Genomic DNA, 22697 nt, shown 5'->3' on the forward strand with positions numbered 1-22697 from the left:
CTTCTCTCGATCCCACCCTACCTGCGTCTCTATCGATGGTACCACCGACCGACGACACTGCGCTCGACTTGGAATTTCTGGGAAGGGGTTTTACGGATTCAAATACCACTGGCACGAATCCGATCGTTGGAGTCTCAGGATGGAGAAATGGGAGGAAAAAACTGGATGCCCGGCTCCGGCTAGACTCTACGTATTGCATGTTACGGTCATAGGGAAAGGAATGCAAAATCATTGATGCCTCTGAATGAAATCAAACGAGGTCTTATGCTTGCTTCTTTTTTCTCACTCGTAGTGATGGCCATCTGGATAAATCGACATTTGGATGTGCTAGCTGTGACTGACAAAAACGGAAGTCGACGCTAATACAGATCCTCGTAAGCAAGATTACAGTTCTCAAAAGAATCCTGATTGATCTGCCCAAATTCTGGATAGGTAGAGCATTGTACCCGTAGTATACATTTACGAAGCCTGGGATACGATAGGAGCAGCCGAGCTTACATTGTCCTGTCGCGCCCACAGCATCAAGGATAATCTTTTTTCATCTTGGTCGCCCACATTTCACTTGTGTTGTTCAACTTTGTTCACTTAAAACGGAGGAACCCTGGCTCGGCAAATGAATAGTGATTGTTGTGCTTTGTAGTATTTGCGCAGCGAACTATGCTGGCAGCACTTTCAGCTACCTTATAGCCATATGCTGACCACCTTAATCACCATGTTGCTGCCCATTCCTGGTAGGACAACCAATTCCTGCCCCATCGAGCAAACCGTGAACTTTCCAGGTAACCATTGAAAAAAAGAGTCAAAGAGGGAGTAGTCGATAAACGCCGGAAACCGATGCATAGCACATTAATAGCGGAGAGAGATATGGGAACGGGACTGCCACCCCGTCTCAGGCTGTCCCGCCAATGGAGTTATCGATCCCTTAACGGTCCTCAGCCCACTCGTTCTCACGGCGGATCTGCTCCTCCTCTTCAGGGGTGAAGTCGTTCGTGATGTTGAAAGTCTTGCGGATCTCCTCGGGAGACTTGCCCTTGATCATGTTGGCGACGGTCTTGCAACCGACGTCAAGGAGAGGCTTGATATCAAGGTAGTTGGAGGCCTAGAGACTGGTCAGTATCGAAACAGTGACGAAAAAAGCACGGAACATACAAGAATGATCTCGAAGAGCATTTCCTGGTCGACCTGCATGAACTTCTGATCCCACTCCTCAATCTCGGTGGTCTTCTTGCGGGCATCGTTCTCCTCATCCTGAGTCTGGGGGGGATCGTTGCGGTGGTGCTCGCACCACTCGATGACCTTGCGGAGGACCGCCTCGTTGACCTGTAATGGGAATGTGAGCCAACTGTTCCTGCCCAGCAGAACCGAGGAGGATTGACGATACGTACGTTGGGGATGGGGATAGGGTTCTCCTGGCTGATGGCGTCATCGCCGACATCCTCAAGCATGTTCTTGATGAGCATAGACCGCTCAGCAACAACACGGTCTGGAACCAACTAGTTAGTACCGCGCGACGTTCGAGGAAGGCGAAAGGCTGTGTTGTTCCTTGAGAGGGTAAGGCGCAACGTACCAACGGGGATGGTAATGCTGTCGTTGGACTGCACCCAGATCTTCTGGTCCTTCTTCTCGGCGGCCATTTTAACTAATGAGCTTTTTGCGATAGTCTTTAAAATGTTAGTGGGAAGTTGGTCGGCAGACACGCGCGATGTAGGTGCGAGTAATGTTGATTGTGAACGAAGGTGAGAGCAGCGATGGTGGGGCGATGGAAAGAAGAGCAAAGTCGATCGAGTGAGGGGTCGCAATGGCAGAGAGCCTGTAACTTGAGACACTTACGAAGAAATACTGTTCAAAGAAGCGAGGTGATCGGAATGATGAACAGGAAAAAGAATCGTAGTTCGTGTGAATTAAAGACTGTCGGGTCTTGTAGTAAGCAGTGATTGAGTGTGGACGGAGATGCCTTTTGAAGGACGTCTGACGTTGGTTGGTTTTGGGCTGAGCAAAGGCGGCTGGTTGTGGAGAAAAGGAAGGGTCGGAGGTAGAGAGGTGCGTGGCTACCTTTGGAATCGTACCTTCCGTTACTATTGCTACTACGAGGGAAAGCGCAGCGTGTGTCGGGTCCCATAGGCTGCAAGAGGTAAAATTATGGGGCCGTCCTTTGGGTGCCTGGAGAAAGACGGAGCGGTAGTCCCTTTGACCACCGCAAACCCTCGCTTTTCAGCCTGCTGAGGCCTCAAAGGCCTCGCCAAAGGCCCGCTACGCCGCAGCTCAAGGCAGGAACTCCTCCAGAGCCAGCAAAAATACCTCCTGTGCCTCTCTTTCTGCTTCAGTCGCTTGTTGGAGCACAGGGGTCACCAGGCAGACACACGCATGGAGCAAATTTCTCCTGTGAGTCAACCTGATTGAAGGTCGTGCTTTCCTTGTTTTACGGGACTGGAATACAGTGACGGCCGGGCGGCTGCCTAAGTCCGCTATTTAGTGCTAATTTCCCTTCTTTGAGTGAATGTGATTTCGCAACCAAATGTTCGAACACAAAGACTCCTCCTTCTATCAGTGGTCTCTCGCTATCTTCATGTCGCCACCTGCATGTCTATACCTGCATTGATTTTGCACCAGCCTATGCTCTAATACAGCAGGTTTCTTACTCCTTCAGCCACTGCAGATCCCAGCCACTGACCTCTGCATCTAAGGTCAAATCTGCTAGTCAGTATCAGCCACATACATCCAGGGTGACATGGTCTGCTTATCGATGTGAAAATCTTCCTCCTGGATTAGTGTTATCCAGTGGGCTCCGAAGGTCTTTAGACAATTGTGGCAAGCCATGATTATTTACTTTACGCTAAGAAGCAACTGAGAGCCGCAGATCTCCTGTTTTGGGAAGTTTCACGCTGCTAAGGGCTGCTTCACATTGGTAACATAACAGGAATCGAGCAACTGACGAAGGAACTAAGTGTCACCAATCACTCTTTTTGAGCAACTGTAAACTCTCTAGACAATCTACCTTGGAAGTGTATTAAGTAGGCCTGGCAGAATATGGAGGAGTCTCAAGTTGTCGGTCACCTTCACAACATAGGTGCATGTAGCCCATTGGTTCTTAGAGAGACGAACTGCCACATTACGACAGAAGTCTTTATCTTTTGCTCAAGAGCAGCACAGATGAGCGTGTATCAGCATTTAAGAACTCCGAGCAGCTTACACCTACTACACACAACTTGATAGCGGCCTCGAGCTTCTGCGTCTCCATAGGAACGGATGGTACTTCGGACATAGGCTATACAGCCGCGGCAATGAATACCAGGAATACAGAAAGGCGGACTCAGGAAGCCAGGAACAACAACAGGTTGGGTGTTGGACCCGCCGGTTGAGTCCAAACTCTGATGGGGAAGCACCGCCTCCACCACAGAAGAAGTTCGTGTCTGAGACGCGAGGTTCGAGAGAGTGGCCATGTCTGTCGCACACTTCCTTTTTGATCATGGCTTATGGCAACACCCAATTATCTCGGTCTCGAGCGTTGAGGTTGGCGGTGAGGCTTGCAGTCACTACCCAAGCGCAGGGAGCATTCTTGCGGCACAGCGAAGCGTGGTCAACTTACAAGATCACGACAATGGTACAGCAACATGTGAGTATTGAACGGAAATATGGGGAGGAAGGGCGAATGAGACAAGCAACGGGTGTAGATAAAAGCGAGCTGCAGGCACTTAAAGAAGCCTGTCAACTCCACGGGTTGGTCTCCACGACGCGGGGAGGGGAGCTGATGTCCCTGCAATGTGCGTTCCGATTGTGCCAGACATCAATGTGGCGGCACATTACACATGTAGTCATTCAGCTCTAACATACTGGAGCGAATCCTGACTAGAATTACTAGAAAAAGCCAGCCGTTCTGTTACTTCACGCCAGTGAATGTGGGCGGCGCGTCTGCCGTCTGTGGAATTTGTACGGTGTCCCACTGCCGTAGAGAATAGCAAGGGCGAGAGACGGTAGGACAGGGTATGCATAGAGTACTTGGTATTATTGCGTTCGTCTGATATCAGACTCCATGGGACGAATAAATAAACAAGGCTGGTCTGATCTGAGATGCTTGTTACTCGACAGACGGACGAATACGATGCGAACAATGAGAGGAGGAAAAAAAAACAAAACGCAGTGACGCATAATGACAACAAGACAAAGAGATGGCTATCGTTCGAGAAACCTGCTGACTTGCTTGGGCTTATTTGGTTGGCCCTGTAATCAGATGGGGAGGGGGTCCCCAGACGTTGGGAGAGGAGGGAGAGCAATGAGGACGATTGGACTGGAACACTGGAGAAGACTTTGGTGCCACAAAACGAGCCACTGTCATTCAGCATCACAGCTGTTCGCTGGTGGTCTTCTACCTCGACACTTTCGGGACTAGCGCCCTTGAATGGAGGGCCTAGCGAGCAGGCATTAGCAAGGTTCTGCATTGTTACAGGGGCCGTTGCAGCGGGCTCTAAGTAGGGCACACCTGCAAAGTCTCAGTCTTGCCAGCAACCACGGTCGCGTCACGCTGCACCGTGGGACAAGACAGCTGGGCTCGCGACCCCTGTGCCGTGGAATAAGCATTTTACCAAGCAGCCAACTACCAGCCTGGACACATTACACATGTTGAGGCCGTCCTGGTTAAAATGACAATCCACGACCTCGACACCCACCCGCACTGGACCTCACCAGACCTCCCCTTCCAGCTAGCTCCTTAGTGAAGCACCACCCAACGGCAAGAGCAAGGGCCATGTGCCTACTAGTGCCATCAGAGATTGCGGATACCTTGCAATAAGAACAAAATCACATCCTGGCGGGGACCACCTATCAGTCATTCCCGTCCCGTCCGAACCTTGCTCCTTGCTCTGAGGAGTACCCTCCGTGCAGCCTGGACTGAGAGCTGGCCAAAATATCCTGACCATCACCTTACCTGTGCCATAGGCTACTTTGTTTCTTCTTTTACCCTTCCTCTCTTTTCTCTCCTCGCCGTTCCTTACCTTGCATTATTGTAATCTTCCCTTCTTGATTGTGTTTATCCATCCTGTTTCTTGCTCTTCTGGCCAGCAACTTGAGACGGGCAAATAATCGCATACCTGTTCTTTACATGGCCCCTCTCTCCCGATAATGCGACCTTGCGACCACTCCTTCTCTGCGCAACCGATCCCTACTCGCCCCTGCCCGAGTTAACACTTTGGCTGATTTGCAAAATCTCTACCGTCCATCACAAATCAATACCCTTACCTGCGCGCGGCGGCCGCGGCGGCAACGACGACGAAAACGAACCGAGAAAAACGAGAACGTAGAGAATATGTGGCGGAGGACGTACCTGTTCCTTGTCCTGGTCAGGCTGTGGTTTGCGCTGTCACCTAGCTATCTGCACCCAGATGAGAACTTCCAAGGCCCCGAGGTCATCGCGGGTATGTGGTTCATTCCAGTCGCTTCTTCGTTCCGCGTTATTTTGTGCCGGGCGCGCGCAGTAATGCACGGCGTTCTTGGAGTTTTCCTCCCAGCTTCTGTGGAAGCTCACATTAGCTTTCGCGCTCGTTTTCGTTTTATCCACTAACGGTGTGGCGCAGGCCAAATCTTTAGCTACCCCGTTCGGCATACATGGGAATTTACAAACGAACACCCCATAAGAAGCGTCTTTCCGTTATGGCCTGTTTACGGCCTGCCGATGCTGCTGCTGCGATGGCTGTGGATTGGCAATGGTCAGGACGGGGAGATTCCCCCAATCGCCGTCTTTTGGGCTCTGCGCGTCCTCATGTTTGTCACCAGCTTCGTTTTGGAGGACTGGGCGATCCACGAGCTCATTAGCTCCCCACGACACCGTCGCGTTGCTGTGCTCCTAGTCGCATCGTCTTACGTGACGTGGACCTACCAAACACACACCTTCTCGAACTCTGTAGAATGTTTGGTCGTCGCATGGTGCTTAGTTTTGATCCAGCGCATTGTCGAAAGTCCGGTAGGGGATCCCTTGTCAATGCACCAATCGCACCTGAAGGTACTAATGCTTTTGACAGCAACAATCATCACTTCTTGCTTGCACAATACTCGGAGTCGTGGCTATATTCGGGTTGTTTAATAGGATTACATTCCCGGCATTCCTGCTAATCCCGGGACTTCGTTTGATACCCCATTTCCTTAACAGGTTCGCAATCTTGTGTACACCCAAACACGCAGATGAGCTGGCACTAACAACTCTGCAGACCCCTGTCACTCACCGTCATGGTGTTGGCTGCACTCACAACAACACTGGTTGCCATTTCCCTGGATACGGCATTTTACCTTTCTGAGCCCATTAAGTGGGCAGACCTAATCACTCGGCCTGTGATCACACCACTTAACAACCTCATGTACAACATCGACACTGAAAACCTGGCCCAGCATGGGTTGCACCCCTGGTACCAACACCTGCTAGTCAACATTCCCATGCTGGTCGGGCCGGCTGCTCTGTTGCTGTTTACCCAGCCACATATTTCGCTACGACTTTACTCTGCGATCTCTGGTGTTTTTGTTCTATCTATCTTCCAGCATCAAGAGGCTCGATTCCTACTGCCAACGGTGCCGTTGATACTCTCATCCGTCAACGTGCCGAAGAACCGCACCCTACTCCGAGTATGGATAGCATCTTGGATTGGCTTCAACTTCTTCTTTGGTATTCTTATGGGAATCTACCACCAGGGTGGTATCGTGCCGGGACAGGTTTTCTTGAGCAAGCAGCCGGATGCGACTCAGGCAGTTTGGTGGAAGACATATACCCCGCCCATCTGGCTCCTCAATGGCAAGAATGAGGTCCTCACTACCCACGATGTTATGGGTATGAAGGGCGAGGCTCTGCTCGAAAAACTAGACAAACTTGCGACGTGCGACACGCCGGCAGACAGGCGGAACTCGGAATATTTGAAGGAGAAGAACGGCACATATCTTGTCGCGCCGGCATCGGCGACATGGATCGACCCCTATCTTTCAAACAAGGGCCTCAAAGGTCTACGGTTTCGCGAAGTATGGCGGTACAGGCAACACCTGAATCTTGACGACCTCGACTTTGGCGACGACGGCGTATGGAACACTCTCACCAGGGTAATCGGTAGACGAGGCCTCGTCGCATGGCGGGTGACGAAGAGCTGCAAGTAAGCGGTGCAATGACCAAGGGAAAAAAAAAAGAAAAAACCAAAGAACAAGAGACATGGAATAAAGAGCTTAACGTTTGATGACATTTTACGAGCCTCCCCTTCAATGGAAGTGGTATCACACATGACCCCTATTATCGCGGAACTAATGCGGCGTCCCCGAACCGCCCCAAAAACTAAAAAAAATTAACTCCATGCCCGTATCGTTACGACAAACGCCAACCATTTCTGATGAACCCGCCAGCATTAGCCATCCTATATCGTGCAAGAACCAGGTTCGTTTATCCCGTGCAAAGTCGAATGTCTCCTGAACGCCCCCGCGCTGCTGTAGGGACCAAATATCTTCAAGCATACAATAGGGGAGTGTGTGCCCTATGCGCCCTAAACGTCGATACTCTCCCAACTCCTTTCATGTTCGTGTTTTTTTCCTCATGGCAACGTTGACACATCGGTGCCGTTTAGGTCAACGGCAAACAGCCAATTTCCAGAAACATTGGGCTTCCCCAGCCGGCTCTTCATCCAGCAAAGGCGGTAACCGTAGTAATCGCCCCAACCGGCCCCTACACATTCAGGCTCCGCTGCACACAAGTCAATGCAACTCGCCATGGTCGTCGCGTTTTCCGAAGCGAGGTCAATGGAGCCGTCCTCGCTATTGTAGTCGTGACCGCAAATAAGACGAAACAGACGGTCCGGTGAATTCTGCGCGGAAAACGTCGAGTTGTCTGCTGCAGGGCAGGTAATGTTTGCTGATGACGTTGAACGTACGCCTGTTGGTATGGTCCTGGTAGCCGGTGTCAGTACAACAACATTCAAAGGGGCACGATGGACCCGCGGCTTGAACTAACCCTGACCCTTTCGATTTGTTTCCGTCATCACCACTACCACTGCTACTGCTGCTGCCGTCGTTATTACTGCTGGACCTTCCTCTGGATGCCAACCCAGCTCCGAGCCCGACAGCAATGGCTGTGATGACAAGGGTCATGGCAACCGCAGTGACGATGTAAAACGCCTTCCGGCTCATCCCGCACACTCTCGGCCCAAGACCGAACCCATCCACAGACTTGGACTCGGGCGTTGGCTGGCGATGGAATCCTTCGGGGTGCTGGTTGTGCGGGTGCGAGTGCGGAAATCCGTCAGGGTGGCTGCCGTAGAGGGTGGTGCTGTACCCGCCAGGGCTCATCGCGGACAGAGTAGTCGGCGACGCGGCGGCCTCGAGGCCCGGGTGTTTCTTTACATGGTAGTCATGCCATGATTTTGGGTCTTCGATCACCTGCGGCGTTGACAGCGTCTTCGCGTCGAGCTGGTTGGGCGGCGCTACCTCCAGCAAGGGAGCGTCATTGGGACTCCAGGGGAGAGGCTGGACGACTTCGAGGCCAGATTCGTATTCCTGTGGATGCAATGTCTGCTGTTTTTTTAAATCCTCCTGCTTCGGTTGAATTATGCCCAGGAAATTCTCTTTTACTGAGGGATGGAACTTGAGGTTTTCCTCCATGGTCACTTTCTGCCGTTGACACCCGCCCCAGGAGGAAAACAGCTTCGGGTCCGAGGTGTTGAGGAACGGGGCGGGAATATCTGCCAAGCACGTCGAGTGCCGACAGATGTACTCCGTAGGAAAAGGAGCCTTGGTGGGCGGACTACCATCTAGTTGATCGCAAGAACCGGGGGAGGAACGAGACTAAAGTGAAAGCGAAGAGATTTTGACAGGGGGCAAATAGCTTATGAGGACCTGTCATGCGTAGTAAAATGAGCAAGACGAAGAACAACAAGCGAGACGGGCAGAGGCTAGTGTGTTAATACAACGTTTTGGCGTGTCCTCGGTGAGTCCGCTGGAGGGGGGTCGCGCCTCTTTTGGGATAGTTTGGCTCCAGTAAAGCGACAGGGGAAGTGCAGGAACTTCTCGCCAGCACGCATGTCCGTCAGGAAAGCGGCACGAAAGACACCCGGAAGGAATCTCCTCAAACACGGGGTTGGGGTACCACCAACACACAGCACCTACTATATGAATCTGCCCCAATGTTTGGGTACAATTTTGTGGTGCCGCAGACTTACATACTTCCTTCCTTCCTTCTCATGTTTTAATCGTTCAGGAACCAGGGCTAGAAGGGTCCTCGGCGTTGTCTCGCCCCGAACAGGGCCCCGCCCCGAAACTTTATCTCCTGTGCTCCCGCCATCGCCTGAGCTGTGCATCCATCCGCCTTAGCTCGCTCCAACGTTGCAATTTCTACTCTCCCGGACATTACGGCCCCTATCTCAGCCAAAGAACATAGCTCTAACGGCTCTTGGGAGGGAAAGCATTGGTCTGGCGATAAACAAGCGGGTTCTGCCGCCAGTTGTTCACTGCAATAAACCAACCGCTGCATCGCGCGTCGTACCGGTCGTGGGGAAGACAGTGTTTTTATTTTTCCCTCTTTAGCGAGATGTACAACAAGTCAAACCCCCCCCCCCCCCGCCTTCTTGAAGAAAAACCCAGGGACCTGTCTCAATAATTGGTGGCATGCAAGGGGTGGGTAGTTCCTGCGTCTAAGTCAGCCCAATCAGGCGTTTTGGAACGGCAAATAGTGAATCGCGGATGAGCGGTTGGTTGGCTTGGTTTAGCTTGGCGTAGAAGTTTCTGGTGGCACGTCTCTCGTGCATCCACGCACGCCATTTGCAGCCACCATCTTCTCCCCGCAGGAGGTTGCAGAAATGTCAGATGCTTATGTGCAAAGATCCTTTTTGGTTGGGTTGCTACTAAGCTCGACCGCGGAGCCAGTCAGCGCGCGAGGTCAGACGGAAAAGACCTTCATCTTCTGCTGAACTTGATCGATTTGCTGCACTGAATGAACTAGATCTCACTAGCAGTATCTCCTGATTTTTCGATGTTGCTTTCCAAGCACCAAAGATACATCTTGGCTGTGGATAACGACCGTTTATTTGTAGCCATTGCGAGCTCCTCGGTCAGCCTGATAAAAGTTGGAACCAGCATTATGGCTGCTCAGTGACCTTCACACGTGGAATAGCATTTGAGCACCGCCATGCGGCTGAAGTAAGCGTAAATAGCATTCCCAAGTATGGGGCGTTTTTGTCACGTGGTAGTATATTGCCAGGAACTAGCAAACTCTATCAGACCTGTTCACCAAGTAAACAGGTGAACGCGACCTCCTCCCAACGACACATCGTCATGCAAGGAGGCTAACGATACAAGAACATTTTGGCCGCTAAACGTTCTGACATAATCGGCCAATAACATAGACGGCGGCCTCGCTTCCAAAGGGTCGTACTTGACTCCAACTCTTCGTACAAAGTTGTACCCAGACTGAGACGTCGGAGAGATAGTCAGCGCTTGATTTAGCCCGGCTACGGAAGTTCCTGTGCCATCTCTGCTCTGGAGCTCAAATGTATTCAATCTTCCAATGAGGTAATGGAACATAATCACAGAAATAACACAATAACAGGGTGAAAATATAAATGATTTCCCGAATGTTCCTTTTAAAATATTATATCATGAATAGAAATTACCGTTTTAACAGTAAATCCGTCTCGCATATCTGATTGTCTCTTGTAAACTGTAGCTATGAACTCCCTGGCTAACTTAATACACCCGCTACATCGTAAAAGACGAACCACAGCTCACTTGCGCCAACCCCACCAATATTATCACAAACTTCAAGGCAATTTGTCTTGTTGAAAAGTTGTACACACATCAGTAGACTACACACGGAGTAACATATGTCAGGCATAATTCAGCAAGACCGCCTAGACTCTTAAGGGTCTTGTACACTCTGGCTCCCAAGGATATGCAGAAAGTAACTGGACAAGTAATGGACAAGGACAAATCGCCCAGCTCCAGGGGGTAAACATCACAAGTGTTTACCAGCGAACATACATCAAAGAGTCAATTAAACTCTATATAACAGCCCTTCCGGCCACTGAAGCTTTGTAAGTCTACTATAATCCCACACGCTGCCGCTCCCCAGAATCTGATCGACGGAAGTTTTCCTTCGTCCGAGGTTTTTTTTCTTCAGCCCAATAGAATAATACCCTCTTGCATAGGGTCTGAGCACGGGGGTTGCTGAGGAAGCATGTAGAGTAGCGACGAATGTAACCCGCCAAGCCGCGAACATTGGAGTCACCTGTCACTAATAATCAGCATAGTTGCTGTCCCGTCCCCTCTTGTTGGGACGGGCCATATGACGTCCCAGGTGGTCAACAATCCTCTTCAACGCATTGTCTGCTTCCTTCCGGCTAACCTCCCCAGCTTCGCCGTAAGGCTGCTAACCCCAGCGGCTACCTTCCCGCTCGGCCTCCATTCTTCGCATCCGCTCTTCCTCATCGTCCATACTGATGGCCTCGCTGCGGCGTCCCTTCCTTCGACTCCGCTTCCCATCATCTCCACCTTCGTCTCTGCTGCGCTTGACACCAGCCAAGCCGGCCAAGCCTGCCATGCGCTGTGTCTCTTTCAGCAGACGCTCACGATCCCTAGCCTCGCGTTCGAGGGCGTGGGCGTCCTTCGTGGGAGCGCTCGGCGCCGACTTGCTGTTGATAGAGGCCTGAGATCCTCGCCGGCCTGACTCCGGTCGGTCGGACGACCTGCCGGGCTTGCCGCTTGCACCCCTAATCTCCAGACCAGGTGCGCCACCACGAGGGCCAGCAGGCGGGTTGAAGTCCTTCTCCACTGGCGTTGACGACTCTGGCGTGTGTTTGCGGCTGCTGCGATGCCGGTGTTCGCGGTCTCTGTGCCTATCGCGCTTCCGGTCCTTTTCACGATCTCGGTCCCTATCTTTGCGGTCACGGTCGCTATCCTTACGGTCTCGGTCGTAGTCACGATCCCTGTCGCGGTCTCTGTCTCGGTGCGAACGGTGGCTAGACTTTCGGTGATAATCGTAGTCGTCATCATCCCGATACTTGTCCTTGTCTCGGTCGCGTCGTTTCTCGTCACGATCCCTGCGGCTTCGATGAGTAGATCTCTTAGAGTCGCTTGGCGAGGCAGACCTGGATCTTTCTTCGTAACCGTCGTCCCTAGACCTAGACTTGGTTTCATCGTCGTCGCCGTATGCGTTGTGCTTTCTGCTCCTATGCTTCCTGCGGCGGTACTCATCATCTCGGTCACCACGATCTCCACGATCTCCACGGTCTCCGGCAACCGATCTTGATTCGGAGCGCCTGCGCCTACGTCGATGACGATCGCCGCGGTCGCCGCGATCGCTCTTACGCTCTCGGCTGGGTTCCCTAGTGCGTGAGCGTGACCTAGAGTAATCTTGATCTCGGCCGCCATAGTCCTTTTCTGACCTGTTATCAGGCTCTCTTTCACGATCTCTGCTCGCTTCCCGACGACGGTTTCTATCCTTATCCTTAGTACGCGTTGAGGAGCTGCTCCTGGATCTAGGTTGTTCCACATTAGGGCTTTGTGGAACTGGAGCATCTACTGGCGACTGTTGGACCTGCTCGTCAGGAATGACATATCCTCGTGCCCGCAAAGTATGCAAACTGGTATTCGGCAGCCCTTGCCGCATAGCTTTAGGTCCTGTAGGAGCATTCAAAGGAACATCAGGTGGCGCAACTGCGAAACCCTGGTTCTGATTTGGAAATCCTGGTGGTCCATAACCTCCAGACATGCCGTTGCCGTTAAAACCGGAGAAGTCACCTTCCTGCTCTGACGCATTTATTGAGCCCATTTCATTCTCGCCATCGTTAACTGGCTTTGAGCCGTCAGCTCCCTCAGCTTCGTTGTCGCCTCCAACATTCGACTTTTCGTCCTGTTCGTTGCGTTCACGACCAAACTCATCCACGTTACCGTCCGCCCGGTTCGCATCACTTGAGCCTTGGCCTTGCATTCCGAAGCCGTACTGCTGTTGCATCTGGCCTTGGTCACCGTAGCCGCCATACTGTTGGTATCCGCCTCGACCATAGCCTCCGCCGTAAAAGCCGCGGCCTCTTCCACGTCCACGGTTGCCGAAATTGTTCCGGCGGTAATCATTGAATTGGTGACCATAATTACCTTGATTGTACCCTGACTGGAATCCTGAGTTATAGTTGCCATAGTCACCAGATCCCATGCCAGCAGCATTAGCAGAATTGAAATTATCTTGGCCGAAATTCCATGATTGTTGCCCGTTCCAGTTATTGGAGCCCGAGCCGAAACCACCGCCGAAGCCACCCATGCCCATGCCTTGAGGACCATAGCCGCCGTTCATGTACATGTTCTGCATCGCCATTGGGTCCATACCCATTCCTGGCATACCTGACAGCGTGTTAGCCTCTGCAGTTGACGCGTTGCAAAATGGAACCGTACCCATCATTGGAAAGTTACCAAAGGAGTTGGATCCCATGCCATTCTGCATGGCCATCATCATTTGCATCTGGCTAAAATCACCGGATCCATTGAATGAGAAATTGCCTCCGTTCATGGAGTTAAAACTCATATTCGCATTCGTATTTGCATCGTCGCTCTGAGCCTCGTCATTCTCTGCAACGTCATCATCCTGCTGTCCTTCTCGCTTAGTGCCATTCGCTGCGTCTTCGTCGCCTGTTATGATGACGGTTTCGTTGTCGTCCTCCTCTCCCTTAGAGACGGTAGGCTCCTCTTGATGTTGCGCGTCCTGGTCAACTTGTAAGCGAAATTCGTCATGCAAGGTTTTGCGTGCAGTACGAACATCATGATTCTGGGCAGCAGCGGCATCAGCTTCATCCTTATGGCCTACTTCTGTAACTGGAGCTGGCGCAGCTCCCACGTCGGTCGTCTCGTCCGGCTTGGGTACCGCAGCAGGTTGCGGAGGTGTCTCGACAGCGGGGGATTCGGAGGGGGCAAGCGACTGCACGATCGGCTTGGGATCGATGGGAGTCGGGGGCGCAGAATCTTTTTCTTTTGCCCGCGCCTCTTCGCGCTTCTTTTCCTGAGTGCGAAGAAAGACTTTGATCGTTGTCCGCAGAGATTTATGTGGCGTACAGTCATCAGCGGAGACCGGCGAGTGCTCGCAAACCGGGCAAGACGATGGGAGAGAAGATTGGCCTGCTTCAAGTTAAAATTTGTCGTCCGAGTGCGATAATAATGATAGAAGATAGTACTGACATGTCTCGCAAATAGCCTGTTCGCAGCAAGGAAGGCGGAACGCATTCACTGCCAACTTACTGCAGATGGCGCATCGCAGCTTAATAGGTATGTCGTCAGGCGCAAGAGAGCTGGAAAGGCAACTCCGTCAGCAAGAATAATCGCATGGAAAAGAGCGCCTCAACTTACCTGATGAGCTCGGCCTGAGCCGGGGTAACTGACGAAGCCATGCCGTCGTCGATTGTGTAAGAAAATCAAGACGAGGGATACATGGGTGGTTTAGTTGAAAAGTACAGTAGAAAAAAAAGGCTTTTGGCCGGTAGACGCACAGCCAGTATTAGTACGAAGAAGAAGATATCAGCGTGTCGCGTGGGACACGGTCATGTCGACAATCGTGTTGTTGGCGGCTTGCGCAGAAGTCGTTCCGTAGTAAAAAGATTCTGTAGTAACGAGGAGTTTGAGGTGCGAAGGCGCGGGAAGGACAGAAAAAAGGTGGGACGCGTGGGCGGCGACTACCCAATCATTCACCTCCATTCACCACCCCGAACTGCCTGTTTTACAGTGCTTGCTTTAGAACCGGCCACTGACGACCGGCCCACCGCTAAATTACTCGCTCGCCTCCAGAGGCGTCACTGAAATGACATGGTCTCACAAACAACGGCAACAGATGAATCGTGACATGAGAACAATAAGCTACTAAACCGTCTTTGAGTGTATGTGATTTCTGTCTACATAATGCACCGACAACTGAATCATTTCCAAACTGACCAGCGCATCCATCCCAATGTCCGTTTCTGCATCCTTGCGACTATAAAACCACAATGTTACACAACGGAAAGCAAGCATGTAGGGTGTGTGAGTGATAGTGTGCTACCTCAGGAATGTGACCATTATCTGCCTCCCAACCAATGACAAGCTTTCCCAGTTGCTACCGGATGGTCGCTTCCCATAAAATAAATGAACCCTATAGCAGAAATGCAGCGCATAAAAACTAGAGACTCCAAGATAAAAAACCATTCCCTTCTTCGCCAAGTCCCCGGTTGTCACACAAGTTCGTCGTCGTAATCAGCAAGCGCATCCGTCCTTCGCTCCGGCATCTCTTGGGCCAGTGAGGTTGACCGGCTGCTCCGATGCGCCGCGGCTCACGGCGTGCGACGCACCCGCGCCTCTCGCGCTCTTCAGCGAAGTCTCGGGGATGGCGTTGGCGATCGCGGTAAAGACCTCCGTGACGTTGTGACCCGTCTTGGCACTGGTCTCGAAGAAGAGCAGGCTCTCCTCCTCGGCGTAAGTCTTGGCTTCCTCCGTAGAGACCTTGCGGGCATCACCGCCAGCGTCCTGCCCATCGGCGTCCTCGCCGTCGCCGGCAGATCCGGCATCTCCTGCGTCGTTCGTGAGATCGAGCTTGTTACCGACGAGGGCGATAACGATGCCCGGCGACGCTTGTCTCTGGAGCTCGGCGACCCAGTGCTTGGCCTTGATGAGTGACGTGGGCTTCGTAAGATCGTAGACGACGAGCGCGGCTTGGGCGTTGCGGTAGTACATGGGCGCCAGCGAGGCAAATCTTTCTTGACCGGCGGTATCCCAGATTTCGAACTTGATCGTCCGGGTAGGCAGGTTGCACTTTTGTGTCAAAAAGGCGGCTGCAGATTGCAGGTTAGCTATACAGGTCCACTGCAAGGCGGCGACATTCCGTACCTCCGATGGTAGGTTCCTTGTTCTCTTGGAAGTCGTTGTTAACGAAGCGCAAAACTAGCGACGACTGGGATATAATTTAGCATGGCACATCTTGATGAATAAGTGCATCTAATGGGGTGTGTTACCTTTCCAACGGCAGCTTCACCGAGCAAAACCAGCTTGACGCTGCTGCTCGGCTTTGGGGCACCGCCGGATCCGTCCATCTTTTTGTCGGTGTATAGAGTCGATAGCGACTGCCCTTTCGAAAGGTCTGTAGGGTTGCGAAAAGCAAAAAAATTCGATGATCGGTTCGGATGGAACAGACAGCAGATTTAAGATGGATTGCTGCCTTGTCGCGATGGGTTGACAGATTCGTAAGTGATATGGAAGACCACAGCTCGGCCACTGAAACAACGAGGGTGGTGAGGCGCAACAATGACGAAGCGCCCCCCCGAGGAGGCAGCGACGGAGGTTGGCCAATGCTCTTGCTCGGAGCTCCATTGATCAGAGGGGCAGCGGAGAATCAATCCGCCGGGTCCGCACCGGAAGCCCCGCCAAAATTCCATCCTTGCCAAGCAGGGTCACAGTGCAGCAGCTCGCTGCGCGGCAGAAAAAAAAGTTCCTTGACCACCTTTGAATGTTGATCCGGGGAGCGTCAACCAAAGGCGTTTCTACAAATATTCTTCTAAATATTACCCCATCTTGAATTCTGCACGTGTAGGGTCGAGAATTTGCAGAAAATTCGACAAAATGGCGCCCGAAACTAAAAAGGAATCGGTGCCCAAGAAGGTCAACCTTTTGGACGACAGCGATTCCGACGATGAGGATGGAGGGGCAGATATTGCGATGCCGCAGTTGAAGGTCAATGAGGAGTATGCGAAGCGTTTTGAACACAACAAGAAGCGAGAGGAGATACAAAGGCGTAAGCAGTTCCCAATCGCGTGCATCTTTCATAAATCTAACCAAAACTAGTCGAGGAAAAGTTCAAGAAGACTGGTAAGAAGGGTGACGACGACGAGGACGACGATTCCTCATCCTCCGACGAGACCGAAGACGAGGAAGGTTTCCTGGCCACTGAAGAACTCGACGCCCAAATTTCCGCCACCCTGAGCGCCATCAAGAACAAGGATCCCCGTATGCGCGACGCGAACTTCACCTTCTTCAAGGAGGGCCCTGGCGCCAATGCCGAGCCGACCCCTTCCAAGAAGAAGGAGAAGCCCCTGTTTCTCAAGGACTACCACCGCGAGAAGATTCTTGCAGGTGGTGTAGGTGCGTCAGACGATGAGGATGATGCGCCGCCGCAGACGTACGCGCAGGAGCAAGACGCCCTCAAGAAGTCCATCATTTCCGAGATCAACAAGGCAGCCGAAGAGTCGGATGAAGATGAGGAGGGCGACTTCGTCAAGAGGAAACCCGGCCAGAAGGTTGACCTTGGCGCCGACGGCGTCCACCCCTCCCGCACGGGCAAGGTTGCCAAGAAGACTATCACCGAGGACGACATTGCCAACGCAGAAAAGGACCCCGAGATGTTCCTGTCCAACTTTATGGCTGCGCGCGCTTGGACAGAGGGTGGCGAGCACGACTGGAAGGCCTTTGATTCAGACGAGGGCGAGGGCGAAGGCGAGCTGGCAGACAAGTTCGAGGAGGCATACAACCTGCGCTTCGAAGACCCGGAGAAGTCCAACCAGGCGCTGAAGACATACTCTCGTGAGATTATCAACGCGCGCACCGTCCGTAAGGAGGCTGCCAGCTCGCGTAAGCGACAGCGTGAGCTCGAGAAGGAGCGCAAGGAGGCGGAGAAGCAGCAGCGCAAGGAGGAGAGGGCGCGCCTGCGCAAGCTCAAGCTCGAGGAGGCCGAGGAGAAGCTCAAGAAGATCAAGCACGCGGCGGGCCTGAGCGGCAAGGAGCTCAGCGACGACGAGTGGCTGCGATTCCTCAACGACGCGTGGGAGGACGACAAGTGGGAAGACGAGATGAAGCGCCGGTTCGGCGAGGAATACTACGCCGAGGTGGAGGGCGGGTCCGACTCGGACGAGGAGGACGAGGCGGGAGACAGCGACAAGAAGAAGAAGCGCAGGAAACCGAAGAAGCCCACGTGGGACGACGACATCGACATCAAGGACATCATCCCTGATTTCAAGGACGACGAGGAGCGGCCGCAAATCACGCTCTCAGACGACGAGGGCGACGCGGCGGCGGCAGCAGCAGCAGCAGAAGAAGAAGGCGGCGATGAGGAAGATGAGGATGAGGACGGCCGCCCGTCCAAGAAGCGCAAGACCACAAAGGACATCAAGAAGGAGCGCCTGGCCTCCAAGAAGGCGGCCAAGGCGGAGCGCGCCAAGCTCGAGGCCCTCGTCGACGCCAAGATGGACCTCGACATACCCGCCGCGTCGTCCTCCAAGACGCCCGAGATGTTCGGCTTCCGCTACCGCGAGACGTCGCCGCAGTCATTCGGCCTGACGGCGCGCGACATCCTGCTGGCCCCCTCGGACTCAGCGCTGAACCAGTTCGCCGGCCTCAAGAAGCTCGCCACTTTCCGCGACGAGGAGAAGAAGCGCAAGGACAAGAAGCGCCTCGGCAAGAAGGCCCGCCTCAGGCAATGGCGCCGCGAGCACTTTGGCGCCGAATTCGAACGCACCGGCCCGACGTTCGACTTTGAGGACGCAACGTTCAAGGACAAGAACAAGAAGAACAACAAGAAGTCCTCTTCTTCCGAGGCCCAGGAGGAGAATGCCGAGGACGGAGGAGCTATGCTTGATGGCCAGAGCAAGAAGCGCAAGAGGTCCAGGGGAAAGAAGAAGGAGAGTGCCGCGGAAGAGTAAAAGAGACTATCTCTCTCTCTCTCTCTGCCTGTGTGTATATGATGACCAAAAACCCAAAAAGCAACCCAATCAATTTCTTATATGTCTATGCATTAAATATTTCGTGGGGGCCCAGGATATAGAAAAACCTTTTTTTTTTATTTCTAGATACAGCGATACCTTGTTGCAGATTCTTCCCCGTTTTAATTCTCGGGACGGGGTGTATAATCAGAACAATGGGACATTTGAAGAAGAAAAAAATCAAAAAAGGAAGAAGAAAATGAAGCAAATCGTCTCGAGTCTTCGTACTGCATTATTATCATGGTTGGTATCTCACAAGTATATCGGAATCGCTACGCTACTCCCAAGCAGACATTTCTCCCTCCCAATGGTTTCCGGTCCTGGTTCATTCCGTCCGTCCCGCCATTTTAAGCCATTCATAAATAAGAGAGAAATCGTAGAAACGATGCGGGAAAAAATGCTCAAGGCATATACAGGTAATACAGTGCTCAAAGGCAACCCCGGCGCCTTGAATATTGTCACAGCCCTCTCTTGTCATGGTATTTAATACGTGAAATGCGGGTCTTTCACCACCCAACTTATCGCGCACCGTGGTGCAAGCCGTTGCTAAACATGTTGCCGAACCCGTCGAGATTCATGCCCATGTCGTGGCCGATCTCGGGCGGTTTCATGTTGAAAGGCATGAACCATGCTGACGACGCTTCCTGGCCAACAAAACCCATGCCGTCTCCCTGTCCGTGGCCGTGGCCAGCGCCCATACCATTGATTCCGCCGCGTTGAGGCCGCGGCCGAGAGCCCTCTCGGTGCGCCCCGGAGGCGTTGTTGGCGCCTGTAGGCATGCCGTCCCAGTCGATGCCGTCGAACTGGCCTGCCATGTTTCCTGGATCCATCGAATAAGCACCCAAAACAAGCTGCCGGTCGAGAGGTTGAAGGATACCGTTCTGCTGGTTGAGGGACATGCTGAGTAACTCGGGAGGGTAGAACGACGGTGGTCCTTGGTGGTGATGCGCGAACTGACCGACAGCTATAGGGCTAATCGGAGACATAGCGTGGTAGGACGAGCCTTGTGAGTGAGACACGTTAAGAGCATTGAAGCTGGCAGGGCCGCTGGTCTGGCCACCTAGCGCACCGGACATGCTTCGTTGTTGATGCATGCGAGCACTCAGTTGCTCCTGTGCTGACGCGGCGATGTTCTCGGTAGAGAGCGGATCAAGCTGGCTTCCGTCAGATCGCACGCTAGCCGCACCCAGTTTTTTTCCTGCAAAGGACCTGCGCTTCGACGGGTTGGGCCGCGACGGATTGCCTTCAGTGCTCGGAGGTGGAGACAAAGTTGTAAAGAATTCCTCAACAGTGTGCAGCTCCGGCTTCTGCTCCAACACTGCATCATCCCCCTTCTCCTTCTTCTTGTGCGTTGCCGGATCGGAAAAGTCGGACTGTGATACGCCGTGGGGATACCGATCGAACCAGTCACCGTATTGGAACATGGGCGATGCCGTCGACGACTCTTTCTTCTGTGATCCTCCCCTTGCAGCATCCGCACATGACCGGTACTGATCGCGAAGATTTTCCGACATGTAATGAAACATGCCCCAGTACCTCTTCATTTTCGAGAGAAACTTGACATTGGTTGCAAGGTTCCTCTTGGATGCTGCCTCCACGGCAGGGTTACCAGAGAAAATGCCTAGAGTATGGACGGTGCCAGACGAAAAGGCGCAGTATCCAACGAAGGGGGCCGTAACCATATAAGACTCGGCATCTTTGAGCACCTCCGAAATGCGGTTCGCAGCCGTGAAAGTCTTGTCTCCAGCTTTAGCGATGAAATCCCGAGGTATGTCTTGGGTAACGGGGCTATTTGGCGCTGCAACAGCCACTCTGTTCAAGAACAAAATGTTCTGCTGCATCGCAATATGCAGGAAGAGATACTGGTTCGCCATCTTTTCTGTGTCATGGAGCTGTAGGTTCTCCGGTGAGTATTTCAGGAAGTCGGGAGTGCTTTCCAAAAGCTCTTCCGCATCCTTGATCAGCCCCGCGTACTGGGACTCAGGACTCCAGATCGGATGGGGGTCAAGCTCTTTTCCTCCCTGGTTCAGGTAGGTAATAATCTTACCCCACAGCGTAATTGTCTTGATCATGTAGGCGGCGACACCCATGTTGTCCTTGGCATCGGCAAATTGATCACCTTCTCCAAGTGCCGCATGAGGAACTTTGCCTCTCAACGTTTCCGTCGGGGCAGGCATATCGAGCTGGAAGTACTTCTCCTTGATGGGTAGCGGTATCTCGATGGTTTCTTCCCTCACAAATGTCGGCCGTTCTGTCCCTGATGAGTTGAAACGGTCCATGAGAAAGCAGGCCCACATTGTCCTCCGTCGTATCTCCCGGTCGATAAAGCTTAGTTGCGATGATCCATTTCGGTTCAATGGGTCGTGGTCCAGGTCCTTGTGGAGTTGCAGTGCAAAGGCCATGCGGATTGCTTGTCCACCGAGAGCCCAGCTCCTGCCACCATGGCAGGTGCCGAACTCGTGCAGGCCTAAAATCAGGAGACATGTCAAAATCGTGATGTTAGGCCATTCGTACCGCCTGGTGCAAATATCTCTGGCATGGGAGGCCCATTCTTCTCCACGGAGGAAGTTAGGTGATGAACTGTTGAGCTTCGGGTGGTTGGAAAAGCGGGCGGCGATGGCACAAACAGATAGGACGAGAACTGGCGGTAGCGTGCCGGCTCTGCAAGGCGGCAAAAGTAAGCGTAAAGCAATCTATTACATGAAACGAGCTGAACATACCTGAGTTTTCTCATGTAACTCGGCTTGTGGAGAAGGTGATAGGCTTGACCATATATGTTTTCGAAGAAAACCTCGGCGAGGTGCTCCTGTAATTCCTTGGGTGGGAGAGCGTCGAGGCCCTCAAGGAATAACCTGTTCTCCTCCGCCTCTTGAGCTTGCAGCGAGGTCGGTTTACTGGGCGCATCAATTTTCGATTTGGTCGGTGCTTTCGCCCAGTGATCGAGGTCCTGGCCAAAGGCTTCATCGGAGCCTCTCTTCTTAGCGTTGGCCTTGGAGGTGGGAAGTGAGCCTGGAATCGCTGGCTTGACCACAGCCCGCGTCAGTGACGCCGCGTTCGCATCTTGTTCACTCTTGGGTACGATCTTGATGATGCGCTCCTCCATGCGCTTCAGTCTCTTATCTAGCATGGCCATGTAGTCGGTACGCGGTGCGGCTTTCCTCGTCGTCACTTTATACACACAGGGAATCCGAGATCGCAGACAGTGCTTGCATGCGGGCTTTTCACCGGAACATCGAATCTTCTTTCGCCGGCAAGCGATGCACGCCAAGGGAAGCCGTTTCCTCTCTTTGCCAGCTTTCGTCTTCAACTCACTCCATGCGGGCGTCTGATCAGTCTTGTCCTCCTTGGACTTTGCGTTCATCTCGGAACTACTTCCGGCAGCCTGCGTGGGTAGGCCAAATTCGTCAGCGCCGGCATCTTCAAGAGAGTTGGGCTCCGCATGGCCGCTGTCCTGACTCCCGTCCTCCGAGGCGATGATGCTATGTCGTCGTTGGTCCATGGCCTGTCCATAAGCAACGGGCATGACTGTTATGGAGTTTTGGTGGCCGCCCATGGAGGATATCGAGGGTCGGTGCGACGTGGAAAAGATGTCGGCAGCATGGTCTGGCTCTCCGAGAAACATGATTGGATTTTGGTCTTGGAGATCGTGAGGTGGGAAGGAAAAATCATCGGCAAAGGGGGAGGCGTCTACAAGGCCCTGGGAGACACTGTTGGACCGCATTCCGTCATTGGGGGTTCCTGAAGAAAAGGGTTGATGAGAGGCGGAAGAAGTGGTTATGTGTGATTGAGCGCCGGGTGAGTCTAGACCGTGCTGTGAGTAGTCAAGACTGGCAGCCCTGAATTGTTGACTTTGGAGCTGCTGCAAGCTAGATGACATTGTCTTTGTCATCTATGCAACAGAGAAAAGATCAACAGAGGGGCGGCGATGGTAGGTGACAGTCCAGAGCAAGCTGACTCCCCGCACGCGCCGGCGCAAAGGATGGTGGTGTTCGT

At 52.8% G+C, this 22697-nt stretch overlaps 8 protein-coding genes across 8 annotated transcripts; 3 read left to right on the forward strand and 5 right to left on the reverse strand.

Moving 5' to 3' along the window:
• Positions 1-35: 35 nt before the first annotated feature.
• CTRU02_213606 (uncharacterized protein) lies at positions 36-212 on the forward strand (the record flags this gene model as incomplete). The annotated part of the gene is made up of 1 exon (XM_036730058.1): positions 36-212. The coding sequence occupies one exon, from the start codon at positions 36-38 to the stop codon at positions 210-212; it is 177 nt and encodes a 58-aa protein (XP_036578319.1).
• Positions 213-922: 710 nt separating this feature from the next.
• On the reverse strand, positions 923-1634 carry CTRU02_213607 (S-phase kinase-associated protein 1; the record flags this gene model as incomplete). The annotated part of the gene is made up of 4 exons (XM_036730057.1): positions 923-1099; positions 1150-1320; positions 1386-1483; positions 1568-1634. 4 exons carry the CDS (start codon positions 1632-1634, stop codon positions 923-925), a joined length of 513 nt encoding a protein of 170 aa, XP_036578318.1.
• Positions 1635-5299: 3665 nt separating this feature from the next.
• CTRU02_213608 (GPI mannosyltransferase 4) lies at positions 5300-7125 on the forward strand (the record flags this gene model as incomplete). Its single annotated transcript, XM_036730055.1, has 4 exons — positions 5300-5408; positions 5568-5953; positions 6012-6139; positions 6198-7125. The coding sequence occupies 4 exons, from the start codon at positions 5300-5302 to the stop codon at positions 7123-7125; spliced, it is 1551 nt and encodes a 516-aa protein (XP_036578317.1).
• Positions 7126-7550: 425 nt separating this feature from the next.
• CTRU02_213609 (uncharacterized protein) lies at positions 7551-8613 on the reverse strand (the record flags this gene model as incomplete). The annotated part of the gene is made up of 2 exons (XM_036730056.1): positions 7551-7902; positions 8009-8613. The coding sequence occupies 2 exons, from the start codon at positions 8611-8613 to the stop codon at positions 7551-7553; spliced, it is 957 nt and encodes a 318-aa protein (XP_036578316.1).
• Positions 8614-11374: 2761 nt separating this feature from the next.
• On the reverse strand, positions 11375-14378 carry CTRU02_213610 (pre-mRNA-splicing factor 38b; the record flags this gene model as incomplete). Its single annotated transcript, XM_036730054.1, has 5 exons — positions 11375-13341; positions 13393-13699; positions 13754-14109; positions 14170-14279; positions 14338-14378. The coding sequence occupies 5 exons, from the start codon at positions 14376-14378 to the stop codon at positions 11375-11377; spliced, it is 2781 nt and encodes a 926-aa protein (XP_036578315.1).
• An 835-nt stretch (positions 14379-15213) lies between these two features.
• On the reverse strand, positions 15214-16046 carry CTRU02_213611 (rab GTPase vps21; the record flags this gene model as incomplete). The annotated part of the gene is made up of 3 exons (XM_036730053.1): positions 15214-15788; positions 15844-15907; positions 15969-16046. 3 exons carry the CDS (start codon positions 16044-16046, stop codon positions 15214-15216), a joined length of 717 nt encoding a protein of 238 aa, XP_036578314.1.
• Positions 16047-16572: 526 nt separating this feature from the next.
• Positions 16573-18644, forward strand: CTRU02_213612 (Protein KRI1-like protein; the record flags this gene model as incomplete). The annotated part of the gene is made up of 2 exons (XM_036730052.1): positions 16573-16744; positions 16795-18644. The coding sequence occupies 2 exons, from the start codon at positions 16573-16575 to the stop codon at positions 18642-18644; spliced, it is 2022 nt and encodes a 673-aa protein (XP_036578313.1).
• A 578-nt stretch (positions 18645-19222) lies between these two features.
• CTRU02_213613 (zinc finger transcription factor 1) lies at positions 19223-22581 on the reverse strand (the record flags this gene model as incomplete). Its single annotated transcript, XM_036730051.1, has 2 exons — positions 19223-21365; positions 21425-22581. 2 exons carry the CDS (start codon positions 22579-22581, stop codon positions 19223-19225), a joined length of 3300 nt encoding a protein of 1099 aa, XP_036578312.1.
• Positions 22582-22697: the final 116 nt, after the last annotated feature.

Source organism: Colletotrichum truncatum (genome assembly GCF_014235925.2).
Source record: "Colletotrichum truncatum strain CMES1059 chromosome Unknown Contig_0010, whole genome shotgun sequence".
NCBI classification, from domain to species: domain Eukaryota; kingdom Fungi; phylum Ascomycota; class Sordariomycetes; order Glomerellales; family Glomerellaceae; genus Colletotrichum; species Colletotrichum truncatum.